At 40.0% G+C, this 13,266-nt stretch overlaps 2 protein-coding genes across 2 annotated transcripts; one reads left to right on the forward strand and one right to left on the reverse strand.

Moving 5' to 3' along the window:
• Positions 1–670: 670 nt before the first annotated feature.
• Positions 671–9,561, reverse strand: LOC137951587 (uncharacterized). Its single transcript, XM_068798349.1, has 4 exons — positions 9,221–9,561; positions 2,117–2,346; positions 1,105–1,212; positions 671–983 (listed from the first exon to the last, which is right to left on the reverse strand). Exons 1-4 carry the CDS (start codon positions 9,405–9,407, stop codon positions 861–863), a joined length of 648 nt encoding a protein of 215 aa, XP_068654450.1. The 5' UTR covers positions 9,408–9,561; the 3' UTR covers positions 671–860.
• Positions 9,562–10,403: 842 nt separating this feature from the next.
• On the forward strand, positions 10,404–12,606 carry LOC137951586 (F-box protein At1g47056-like). Its single transcript, XM_068798348.1, has 2 exons — positions 10,404–10,439; positions 10,548–12,606. Exon 2 carries the CDS (start codon positions 10,652–10,654, stop codon positions 12,260–12,262), a length of 1,611 nt encoding a protein of 536 aa, XP_068654449.1. The 5' UTR covers positions 10,404–10,439; positions 10,548–10,651; the 3' UTR covers positions 12,263–12,606.
• Positions 12,607–13,266: the final 660 nt, after the last annotated feature.

Below are 13,266 nucleotides of genomic sequence, written 5' to 3' on the forward strand. Positions count from 1 at the left end.
CAAACTTGCACTGTCCCCGTGCATTTTACATTTTTGTACAAAATGATTCTGTTAATTTCCGACCAGCACCTTGGCCGTACAACGACACGGTAGGCGGGACGAAATAAACTGTTCCACACCTTGTTTGCGCCTTTGCAGACTTATTAGTTATAAAACTATATTTAAATATTATGTATAATTTTATTTTTATTTTTAAAGTGATTAAATATCTTCAAATTTTATTTTTTTATTTTCGTCTTATTTATTTACATAAAAAATATATGTATTTCAGCATACAGGCTAATCTTCTTGGGATGAACTTTATTTGATCAATGTAATGCATGTAAGAAGAGTATAGTCCACATGGTTCTATTTCATGTCCAAAATTAAAATCAATCATATTTTGGTTTTGTTCATTAAGACATTCATCCAAACTTGGTTTATTCATAAAATATTTCACCTTTTTATTCGATATTGTACAAAATCACAAAGCGTGAACCTATTTTCTTTTCTTTTTCTCTACTTGTGCTACCAAACAAAGCCTGGTAAACGTGTGTTTCTTAAGTAAAAATTACTAAGAATTAACCAATTCGATCTGGCCGGACCGATTTGTCTTATCACGTAATCACAGTCATTGTCAGAATTAGAAGTGACCATGTAAAAAACCACAAGATGACTTCATAAACAGAGGTTATTCCTGAAAAAAACAGCCATTTCTTATTTGGAGAGGACATTTAGTTACATACTGATATCTGAAGTCCACTGTGCTCATTAATCAAGAAGGAACTTACACTAGGACTTTTACAAGGCAGAAAGAATATTATATGAGAATTGTAAAACAAAAAAAACAAAGGGGGGGAATCTCCCAACTGTTCTGTAATTCATTTGACCATTGGAGATGACTGTGACAACCTTTCATCCTCTAGTAGCTTGTATGGGTCAATATATGTTGGAGGTGATACAGGCATGTTTCTTCCATCATGAACAAAACTTGGACCAAAATACTGAAAGCATTTAATTAACACAATAGACTAATTAGAAGTTGAAACTTCACATGTAACAGGCAAAAAAATACAGATAACAGCACATATAGGGGAGAGAGGTATAGATAAAAAAAACACTTACGAAGAATAGTGCTGCAAAGAATGCTACTGTGACAAGAATCAGAGGCCCAAACCCCAAAAAGAAGGTTCCTCCAATCGTTAGCAGAAGCTTTGCACGAGGAATCAAACCCTGCATTTGACAATAAACAGATCGATATGATAAATAAAAGAAAATGCTCCAACTATTTTGAGGCAAAACAAATATAAACAGAACATGCTTAAACTTTAACAATGAGAGTGTCGGCTGTTCAGTGCTCACCAAGTTGCTCAATTCCATTCCTTAATGGTGTCAGTATCTCAGAAAAATAAACTATACGTTGCACCAACACAAAGAGACATGAATGCAGAAATCAATGTAGAATGCACTGATTTTCTATTATTTCTGATGAAAGAAGAAGAAGAAGAAGAAGAAAAGCAAGTAAAGGAAGAGATGCTCTCCCTCACAGCTAGATAATGTTCACCAATCACCATAGTGGACAATATGTTTTCTCCTTTTTAACTCCAATATAATAATCAGTCTTTTGCTCATATGAAGGAGGCAGATTGCATCAGATAGCTTCATACAGAACCTTCACACATTAGACATGAATCAGCTGGCAACTAGACAAACTTCTACCCCTACTCAAAAAAGTATTTGCTTGGACGTAATTTCGTTGTAGACAAACTACATTCCACAGTTGAGACAGGAGTTCCCTTGGAAAAAGTTTCTCAGCAACTGTGCATATCATTGCAAAGAATAGAAGCAAGTGATTTTCGATTAATTACACTATAAAAAAGTTTCTATAGTTTGTGATATGTGGTTGGTCTCTTCTCTTCTTGAAGGAGCTGACCCAGTTCCTTAGGTATAATATGGCAGAAGAAAAAAAGGCACAGGGAAAATGTTCTACCACCGGAATGCAACAAATGAAATCACAGTGACAGATAATATTCCTGACATGAGCAACTACCACTCTTTCAAAGTACATGACCCAGGATTCTTAGGTGCAAAAAATATGGAAAAAGTAGATAAAAGTCGAAGGAAGATGCCATCAAACCTCAAGGCCTTCACTGTTTAGTGCTACAGACCGCTCCCTTTGGTTGGATAGGCTCTTCTCAAAATCTGATGAGATAACACCATTTCTCTTGGGGATGCTTCGGTCATCCTCCACCTTTATCTCATCCTCAGTTAGTCCATAGAGACTCGTATTGCTGTCTTCAAGAAGTGTAGGGTTCATGCCTCTTCTCCTGAGTTCCTTCATAAACAATGACTCAGGAGGTTCTTCACCTACAAATACAATGCACAAGTATATTGAATTCCTTTCATTGCAAGACTAGACCAGCAGATTCAACTGGTCAAAATCACAGAAAAATAAGCATGGACCATGAAATGCCAGAGCAACAACCAAAATAACCAGTCAGACAGAAGACATAAATACATGTGCAAAAAAGAGAAAACTGATCTCCAATTTGTTTCAAATGATTCTCTACCATCAATTCTAAAGAGGTAAGCTTGAGTGAAAGAAGCATAGTAGCAAGAGACAAAGAAGCAAAGTTACACAAGACCGCTGTTGAAAATCAGAATGTCATTCTGAGTATACAACAAACAGTTTTCAGGGATTCAAATACTTTAAAATCCTCTGGGCAACTTCTAAATACACTTTATGAGGATTTTCCATGAATTGGCTCACAACTCCTGCAACAAAGGATATATCGGACCTGATAACCATAACATAAATCAATTTACCCACTAAGCGTTGGTATTGTGTTATGTCCTTGAGAGCAGGACTTTGTGTGTCATGGAGATTATGATTGATGTCCATGAGTGTATCAATTGGTTTTGCACCCAATAGACCATATTCCTACAATATATCAAACACATACTTCCTTTCAGAAAGAACCATGAATTTTTTAATGCGAGTAACTTCAATGCCAAAGAAGTACTTTAGCTGACCCAAATCTTTTGTCTGAAAGTGAGTAGCCTAGTGTTTCTTAATTGCTGCAATGCCTTCGAGATCATCCCCAGACAATACAATATCATCCACATAGACCACCAAGATAATAATACCAGTTTTCCTTTTGAGTAAGAATATAGAATGGTTGCAATGGCTTCTGTAGAAACCAAATTGCATCAATATTGTACTAAACTTCTCAAATCATGCTCGTGGACTCTGTTTAAGTCCATAAAAAGTCTTTTTTAACTTACATACCTTCCTCGTTTCCCCTTGAGCAGCATACCCAAAAGGTTGTTCCATATATACTTCCTTAAGTAGAACATCATACAAGAAGACATTTTTTACATCAAGTTGAAAGAGAGGTCATCCTTTATTTGCTGCCATGGAGACCAATATATGTATAGATGAAAGTCTAGCCACAAGTGAGAATGTCTAAAGGTCTGTGTATACTCTTATGCAACCAGCCTTGCTTTGTGTTATTAAACAGGGCCATCAATATTATATTTTATGATGTACAAGCAACGACACCCCACAATAGTTGCCCCTGTTGGTGGATCACAAAGATGTCATCTTCCTCTATACATTAAAGCACTCATCTCATCATTCATAGCTTGTTTCCACTCAGAAGAACACAAAGCATCCTGTACTAAACAAGGAATAGTGGAAGTAGATAAGGACATGGCAGAAGATTTAAAAGATGGGGACAAAAAATCAAAGGACACATATTTGGAGATAGGATGAGAAGTACATGATCTTTTACCTTTCCCAAGACTGATGGGTAAGTTCAAATCTAACGAAACTGGACCTACATGCAAAGAGAAAGATGGTTGATCTGGAGGAGAGGGCTTAAGAGCTAGAGCTGTTGGAGGTACAGTATGTGGTAACTTACTGTGAGGGCGTTTGCTTTAGACTTAAAGAGGTGGAGAAGAACGTGATGTTATTGGTGCATGCAAAATTGCTATAAGAACAAGATTATCCATAGAGGGGCCAAATGATACAAGAATCTCAATAGACAATGCAAAAAATGAAGTGCGCTCAAAGAAGGTGATATCAGTTGACACATGTCTTTCGTCGAATAGGGTCATAGCACTTGTTCCCCTTTTGTTGAAAAGAGTATCCCAAAAAGACACATTTGACAGATCAAGGTGACAGTAATCTGATGAATTGTCCAGCACTTGTACAAAATATGTGCATCCAAATATACGAGGAACAACATCAAACAACTTATAATGAGGTTTTAAAACTTGTAGAGGAACTTGACCATGAAAAACAGATGAGGACATATGATTAATTAAGAAACAAGAGGTTAAAACAGCATCTCCCCAAAAAGACGTAGGAACTTGTAAGAAAAGTTTAGAAGGATAACACATCAATAAAAGTCCCCCTCGAAGAACCAATTGCTGCAAAAAATATGAACTGAGCATTCTGTACCGACTATAGATCTTTGATTAAATGAGGAGTAAAGGATAGTTTTGTCACCTGCAATAGAACCACATCAAGACTGTTCCAAAGAGGAGTTGTTTTGCAACAGATATCTTAACTATGCCGCCCAAACCATGAACATTCTACAATGCTATTTTCATCACAAGAACAGTGACTCCAGAGGTATTTAAAACAATGATAGAATGGACTTATAGAGATCCATTTTCCACCTGAAATTCACCATATTAGCGTCACGATCCATAGGTGAGCCTCCCTCCATATTTACAAAAATCTTAAAGGACACATTTTTACAATAGGGGGTTAGAAAGGGAGGATTGAGAGGACAATGTGCTAGTGTTCCTTGTAGAGGTTAATGTGCAAGTCCAAGGTTCCATAGAAAACATGAAGTGGGACCACTCATCTCTTGGTCCACTGACATGTTCTACATCCAGTTGTTAAATTAAATTAGCAGCTGGTCCACTGACATGTTCTACATCCAGTTGTTGAATTAAATTAGCAGCTATTGGGTCATCTTGACCCAACCCATAAGTTATGTGACGCTCGTCGACAGCTATAATGCATTGGGGCCTACCATATGTTAAACATATTATACAAACCTATTGCTCAAAAAGACATATTATCCAAAACTACAATCAACTGCTGATCTTCGGCGATCTCCACTAATTGATGGAGTAAATGAGGTCCTCAGACGGAAGCTGACCTGAAGAGTTGATATTATTGTTATTTGTTGCTTGATCTACGAGAGAAGTAGGTAAAATGTTAACATGATTTTTGGTATCAATAGCCATATTTTCATATTTTCTGGTGTAGTATAATTTACTGGAAATTAACAGCCGTTAATCCCCGTGCGTGTAACATGTCTTTGGGTCCCATTAACATCTGTCAGGGTTCAATTTCGGGGTATTGAAACCCAGCTTCAGAAATGGACCAAGGGGCGCGTAGTGGGGCCATGCCCCCCTCTGAATTTTTGGGAAGTAAGGAGGGTGAACTATTTTTAGATAAAAACTAAAAAACTTTCTATTTCCAGGTCATGGCTCCCTAATCACTTGGGATTCTTAAAAGTTAGTGAGACCTTTTAGGAGAAAAACTTTCCTTAGTTCTTTTTTTGGAACAATGGAAGTTTTAAGACAGAGAAAGAAGCAGGCCACTGCCTAAAAATTATAACCTAAGGCCAAAAAAAAGGAATATTCTCATAGTTAATTTCAGTATGATAATGGAGATAGCTCATTCTGCCTAAACTATCAGCAAGAAACTTAGCTGAACGGAGAACATGAAACAACTTGGTTGTCATCTTAGCAATAAGGTCCTCAATCTGGAGGAATTGTTGATCAAACTTCCAAGCAAATAGCTCATTTCCTTTGGCCTAGAAAATAACGGTTTTAGAGTGTTGATTTTTAAGAATCCGTGGATGACATCCTAGGTAAAGAAGAGAAGGAAGAAAGGAGAGAGGACATTAGGAAGAAAGGGGAAAAGAACAAGGTTATGGACTTGATCCAAACCCTCCCCCATAAGCTCTATTTATAAATGATAAAAGTGCAATATTATAATTACACCCTTCACTCTAGTAAGAGTGAAGAAGAGACATAAAACATAAATTAATTACATCAATAACACCCTAATTACATCATATCTTCCAACACTCCCCCTCAAGCAGGGAGGTAGTGGTAGTGATCCCAACTTGAAACAAATAACATGGATGTAGTAATAATCTCCTCTATCACAGTTTCCTAAGGATAAGTACGAAACCGGGTACAGACTCTCAAATAGTAGAAATGGGTGATAAAACATAAGTCAAAACCAACCTCAAATGATTTCGAACAAGTATAGTGATAATAATCACTAAAGTCTTGATGGACTTAAAAACACTCATATATATAAAAAGGACCAACCAAAGCAACGTTCCAAAAAGGGTTGGCCATAGGGGATGGTAGGAGAAAGGTTGCCAAATAATAAAAAGGGTAATGGGTAATCAGGAAGATAAGATGAAGAAGTTGGGGTCATCATGTATTTTATTTTCTTAAGTAATTCAAATCTCCACTATATGAGCCAATGCAAACAACAGTCAGTAAATTATGAACCCACGACAAGCAACCGAGGAGTCCTTAAAAAATATTGTCTCAATCAAAGAAACACAATAGCAACAACGTCCCAAATAATGAAAGTCTTTAAGAGTAATAAGGATACATGAAATAATCCGCAGTGAGTCCATCCTTGAATAAGGAAGTTGTACACCAAGTAATAAGTTGAGGATTACCAAGGTAACAATTAAGCCCAAGTAAAGGGACCAAGTCAAGAGTGAGTGAGACCGAGTTAAAAGACTGAGTTACACCAAGTCAATGTTAGACCAATATAACCGAGTCGCAGGAGGAATAGGTAGAGTACTCAGGACCCAGACCAGTATAACAGAGGCAGAGAGCAAGTGGGTCGAGTCAGGCTGACTCGAGTCCGAGTTGACCTGGTCAGGTACCGAGTTGACCTGGTCAGGTACCGAGTCAACTAGATCAATACTCGTTGGATAATGAGTCAATCCATTAACTGAGCAATATGTGTGGCTCGGGATCAAGTAATAAATTCTGGGTCAAGACCAAGTCGAGTTTGAGTTGACTCAAGTGGAACAGAACCAGCATGGTCGCTCGTCTCTTCCCTTTCATCAAACACTTGATTTTGTCTCCCCACTAGCCGAATAAGAGTATCACACCGTCTTGCAATGGCGATGTCCAAAAAATTTGTAAGCAGATAACTCGGTGATAATTCGGCGGTAACAGAGATAGCAGTCGTCGAGCCGAGACTTCGTCTTCCAGAAATAGCAACAAAGCTGGCACAATGGCTGGAATGGTGGAATCAATTCGAAAACAGCAACTTAACAGCAGAATGATCTCATGCCAGCAAAGGAGACAGCCACGAACTTCTGAAAACAACAACGCAGAAGTGGGACAAAAATCGGACAACGCAGCAGCAGCTTGACCACTTCCAGAAATAAATTAGTGCCAACGAAGCAGAGAGCAATACCGGCAGTAATGAAATTGCAAGATGACCAGATGACCAGCGAGATTGACGCAGAGATATTTGCTCAGGATAGACGAGACAACTACGAAGACGTATAACTTGCTAGATATCATGCATATCTTCCAAAGATATGCCAGCAAGTTACGAAGTGGATCAGCAGAGATCAGTAGAATTGAGAGATCAGCAACAGAGATATACCAGCAATGTCGAAGGTATTCTGACGACGTTGGCAACTTCAGCGCTGGTCGGAAGTTACGGAATACAGAGCAAGTTCCAACCAGGCAGAGAGGAAGGTAAGGCAACTTTCCAAGATATCAGAAGGCAATCAGCGAGGTCTAGCGAGATCAGCAACGTCCAGAGAGATCAATCCGTAACTGGCCAGATCCGTAATGTGTTAAATACGTAAGTTTCGAAAGATAAATCAGCAACCAGTAATCTATAATGTGTTAACCAGAAAATCAGCAATGTCCAGAACAGAGAAGGGAGTCAGAATTCCGGATTGAAAGCAGTAAGCCTGTTCTGGAATTTGAGTTGACAAAAGTACTGCCTTCGCTAGAAACAATGGCGTCTCTGCTGAAACTGAGAACGTTGCTGGTGGAGTAATGGTAGAGCAAGCCGATTCAGATTTTCAAATGACACTGGCTCTTTGGATAGCTACACGGGTGGGTCTGAACCTTCAGCACCTGTTGCATCTATCTCTGACAGAGCCCGAACAACCAACTGCCCAAAATGCTAAGAGTAGAGAAAGGGAAGATGCATCACCAAAATGCTACTGACACGGAGACGCCGGTATGGGCAACAGTCAGATGATGAATACGGAATAACCAAATTTGAATAAAAAATGAACCTATGTGATAGAAGTGTTTGAGTTACAATGGACTCCATTCCCATGGGAGAAGACCCAAAATTCGTTATCCTTAATTTCAGAGCAAATTTGGAAAAAAATAAAAGGTGAGAACTCTTTTTAGCAAGAGAGAGAGGGCAGAAACATGAGAAAAAATGTAGAATTTTTTATGTTTTGCGCCATTTGATACCATTTGTGAGGTTGATTCTCTAACCTATACAATATATTTGCATCACAGAACTGGTTACAAAGTCTTTCTTATCCATTTTGTATTCTCCAAGCAATTGGAAGGGGTTATTGAGGTTTTGAGGTGAGCAAAATGTATATTTGCATTGAGGAGTGCGAGGTAAGTTGTGTTCTCTTCAAGTTCATAATTTTGTTCAAATAAGTTGTAAACCTCAAGTTAAATGTAAAGTCCCAAAAGGAAACACTTTCTTATTCCCCTTATTGGTTTAAGGCATTGTGCATGGATTTGCCCTGTGGTTTTCCTGTACATTACAGGGTTTTCAATGTGGTCGATTGGTTATACCTTTATAGTTGCGTTTATGCTTTGGGTACTAAATACTCTCTAGATTGATGTTTAGAATATTTTACTGATCTTATTTCATATTTGCAATTAGTTGACACACAGATGCCAGCACAGCAACAGTTTAACGAAGTACACATAACAAACATTTGGTGGAAACAGTAGTGGAGTAAAGAGTAAATTGGAAAAATCGATCCATCTTACACTGGTGGACGCAATAAGCTTGGTGATATCTAATATTTCAACCTAATCAATCAGTTAAGAAAGAGTGCAGTTCAAAGCAAAACAACCAGAAAACCTACAAAATAACAGTAACCCAGGAAATGATATGCTACTACCATTTAACCAGATATAGGAAACGAGAGGAGAAAAACCAAGAAGGAAGTACCATTTGATTCGTTTTCGTTCTCCTGACTCCGACAACAAACCTCATGCCATCTCTTGACCGAGCCCCGGCGCCTCTGCAACCTCGTGAGATTAAACTCGCAGCAGAAAAAGCTCGATTTTCGTCTAAGATTCTTGTTGCTGCCTGGAAATAGCAAGATACCGGATTTCGGAAGCTGCAAAGACGCCATTTCTTTTCAACCAGAGAAAGGAAGTCCGAGGGTCAATCGAATGAGAAGTTCATAGCTTTGGAGGAGATATAAGAGAAGCAGATATAACTCGAGTGCCGCAGCTTTTTCTTTCTTCTGCTCGTATCCTTTTGTTGCGTGTTCGATCATAGCCACAAATTGGTGTGCAACAGAGACAGTTTTTTCTCTCCTTTACCTCCTCTCTCGTCCCTCCCTCAAAAGTATACGAAATTAAACTACCAGTAATTATGAACTTCGAAGAATCTGAGTGCAAAAATCTTCGCAGTTAACATGTATTCTACTTTTAACGATTGATAAGAGTAATATAATTCTGTTTGTTTCTTTGATATGATAACCATGAGATTAACTCCCCCAGAGAGTGGCTAAATGAGGGTCTTGAGATTAACAACCCTTTATGGATTCTGTCATTTTCTTATAAACTTGTACTCTCTCTCTAATTAAAGACATCAAATTTCTTTTTTTTTCTCCCTTGTGCCTGTTATAAATTGGGCTTCTGGACATTGTATATTGTTCAAAGGGAGGATAAAAAGCTTTGTAGTCCTTGACTCTTTAATTACTCAACCTTTCTCATACATGAGTACAAGGAGGCAAAATGCACATAAAAAGATTGACAAGTTATTATTATTTATCAGTTATTACATGAGAGAGCAATTCATGAAATCTGTAGTCAATTTGTAATTCGTGTTCAAAACGGAGAACGAACAGGCTAAAGTCTAAAATAACGGAGATTTGAAGGAAGACCATAATTGAAAAGGACTGTAAACAGAATTACGAATTATCAACTCATTTGAATTGAAATTCCAAACTGGGAATTTGAATACGTTTCAAAATTCATTGCAAGTAGCGTAAAGGAAAAGGCTAGGCGTAGATCAGTTTGGGCTTGACCCGGATGGTACCAAATCTGAAATCATAGAAGTTATCGTCCCAGACGGACCTCCAATCTCAAGTCGGAACGCCTGGTTCTCCACGAGCTTCAGCCTTACGACCGTTGATTCAAAGGGCCGGCGTCAAAAGGTCAACTTAAACCAAAGACTGCTTAAGTTTTACTTTTTTTTATAAAAAAATCTTTGCAAAATGAAAGGCGCGTTAAAGTCCGCAACTTCACTTGCTTTTCGGCAACAGACCCTAGCAGGTGGAAGATGGTGAGCGAGGTTGGGGTTGGCGCAGGATAAGGGAGACGGCATTCTGCGTTGAGGTAGCGGATTCTCTTAGATCGGTGGACGTGGATGGGCCAGTCGGCTTCTTCCATTCCATCGGCTCCGTCTAACCGGACGCTGACGAGCTCCATGTCGTCGGTGCCGGCGGTGAGGCCTGTCTTAGAGGAGAGACCAGTGGTAGAGGAACGTATCCTGCCTTTTGGAGAGGAGGATGAGGGTCATCGGGATTATATTTCGGATCTACCGGATGAGTGTCTTGCCTGTGTCTTCCACTCGCTTGGCTCTGGTGCCCGGAAGCAATGCTCCCTTGTTTGCCGGCGGTGGCTTCGGGTCGAGGGGCAGTCGCGCCACCGCATCTCTCTCGATGCGAAAGCTGATCTTTTCCACGTTATTCCCGATCTTTTTGAACGATTCGATTCGGTGTCGAAGCTCGCACTCAAATGCGATCGGCGATCGATCAGCATCGGCGACGAAGCGCTGGAGTTAATCTCGAAACTTTGTCCTAATCTCACCAGACTCAAGCTCCGGGCTTGCAGGGAGCTGACGGATGCCGGCATGGCGGCCTTTGCGCACAACGCTAAACACCTGAAGAAGCTCTCGTGTGGCTCCTGCACTTTCGGCTCCAAGGGCGTGAACGCGGTGCTGGATCACTGCGCTGTTTTGGAGGAGCTCTCAGTTAAGCGTCTCCGGGGATTGACAGACGGGGCCGCTGCGGAGCCAATCGGACCCGGTGCCGCTGCGCTGTCTCTGAAGACTATTTGTCTTAAAGAGCTCTACAACGGCCAGTGCTTTGGGCCCGTCATAGCGGGCTCTAGAAATCTTAGAACCTTGAAGCTCTTCCGCTGCTCCGGCGACTGGGATAAGCTGCTTGAACTGATAGCAGTTCGTGTGACTGGATTGGTGGAGATCCACCTCGAGCGTCTTCAGGTCAGCGATCGTGGCCTTTCCACCATCTCCAACTGCGTAGATCTGGAGATTTTGCACCTTGTGAAGACGCCTGAGTGCACCAACGCGGGGCTCATTTCTGTCGCTGATCGGTGCAAGCTTCTTCGGAAGCTTCATATTGATGGGTGGAAGACGAATCGGATTGGGGATGATGGATTGATTGCTGTAGCTAAGCGATGTCCGAACTTGCAAGAGCTTGTTTTAATAGGTGTGAACCCAACATCGAGCAGTTTAGGGCTTCTAGCGAGCAATTGTCAAAATCTTGAAAGGTTAGCTTTGTGCGGAAGCGAGACTATTGGGGATGCGGAAATCTCTTGCATTGCAGCGAAATGTGTAGCCTTGAGGAAACTGTGTATCAAGGGGTGTCCAGTCTCGGATCATGGGATGGAAGCTTTGGCGGGCGGATGTCCTAATTTGGTGAAGGTGAAGGTTAAAAAATGCCGAGGGGTGACATGCGAGGGTGCTGATTGGCTAAGGGCAAGCAGGGGATCTCTAGCGGTTAATCTTGATACCGGAGTGATCGAACCACTGGATGCAAGTACCAGCGATGGGGGTGTACAGGAAAATGGAGCGGACCACTTAATACCAGCAGTTGACCAGGTTGATCTGCCGTCAAGTAGTAGTGGCCGATCTACATTGTCCAAGGCGAGGATGAGCCTTTTTGCAGGGAGGAATTTTATGGTCTGCACTCTCAGGAGGTGGTCAAACACTAGCAACAATGCTCACAAAACTTAGAGTTTGTAGCGATTATGGGAAAAAAAATGGAAAGATACGAAGAGGCCACTGTTACTTGTTTTCTGTTGTGCCAAAATCCATTGCTTACTTTATCTGTCTGTGCCCCAGGAAATTTGGTTAAATCTTTTCCTTGGAAATTACAGCATCAAGACATAGTTCTGTATTCTCTTACTTCTTTTCTTTGTCTACTTTGTGCACTTTTGCCTTTAATCTTTTTTAAGTTGAAAATACTCTGCCTGCTTTTATGTTAAGGTAGTTTTCTCATTCACTGTAGCCTGCTATCTGATTGGGTTCTGTGTTCGTGATCTCGATGAAAGGATGCTTGATGTATTTGTTCCTCTTTCTGTCATGTCTTCTTATTGATTGAAATAGCTACGCATGGAAAGAACTTCTTTTAACCATTTATCAAAGTGATCATGGCAATAAGAATTTTTATTACTATGAGTTGGCAATAAGAATTACTAATACTATGAGCATATGGATACACTTTCTCATTTATTTCTGGTAGACTGCAGAAAATAATGCATACAATAAAGTGGCTCATGATTAGCTTGGGCAATGAGACCGAGTTTGAGCAACAAGCTCTCAGAGGAGCACATGCTTCTTGTGCCTGAGAAATTTTGTATCTTTTAGCCTAAATAGTTGTTTCTGGTTTTAAGACTCTCTGGATCCATAATCTTCTAGCTTGATGAAGCCTTGTAATTGGAGAATACTTGTGTCTATGCTGCAAACTACATCCCGAGCAAAAAACTGACTGATGGTTCGGTTAACTGTCAATGTTCGTAAAAAGAAAAGTAGTTTGGTCATTGGCACAAATTCTTACAAGGGTTTTGCTTCCAAAGCCTTTTAATTTTGAGATGCTCTTTGTTCTAAAGAACCTTATTGTCCACTTGTATGATAGGAACCCTAATGGTGAGAGTTCCTTATCTTTTCTAAAAGTGAAAGGAAGAATTGAGAATGAGAGGTTAAGAGGTTGGAATAAGAGAGGAGAAGAAGAAAGAAGT

Source organism: Aristolochia californica, unplaced genomic scaffold (genome assembly GCF_029961685.1).
Source record: "Aristolochia californica isolate CCGP_79_NKW_82.1479 unplaced genomic scaffold, dmAriCali1.0.hap1 SCAF_15, whole genome shotgun sequence".
NCBI classification, from domain to species: Eukaryota; Viridiplantae; Streptophyta; class Magnoliopsida; order Piperales; family Aristolochiaceae; genus Aristolochia; species Aristolochia californica.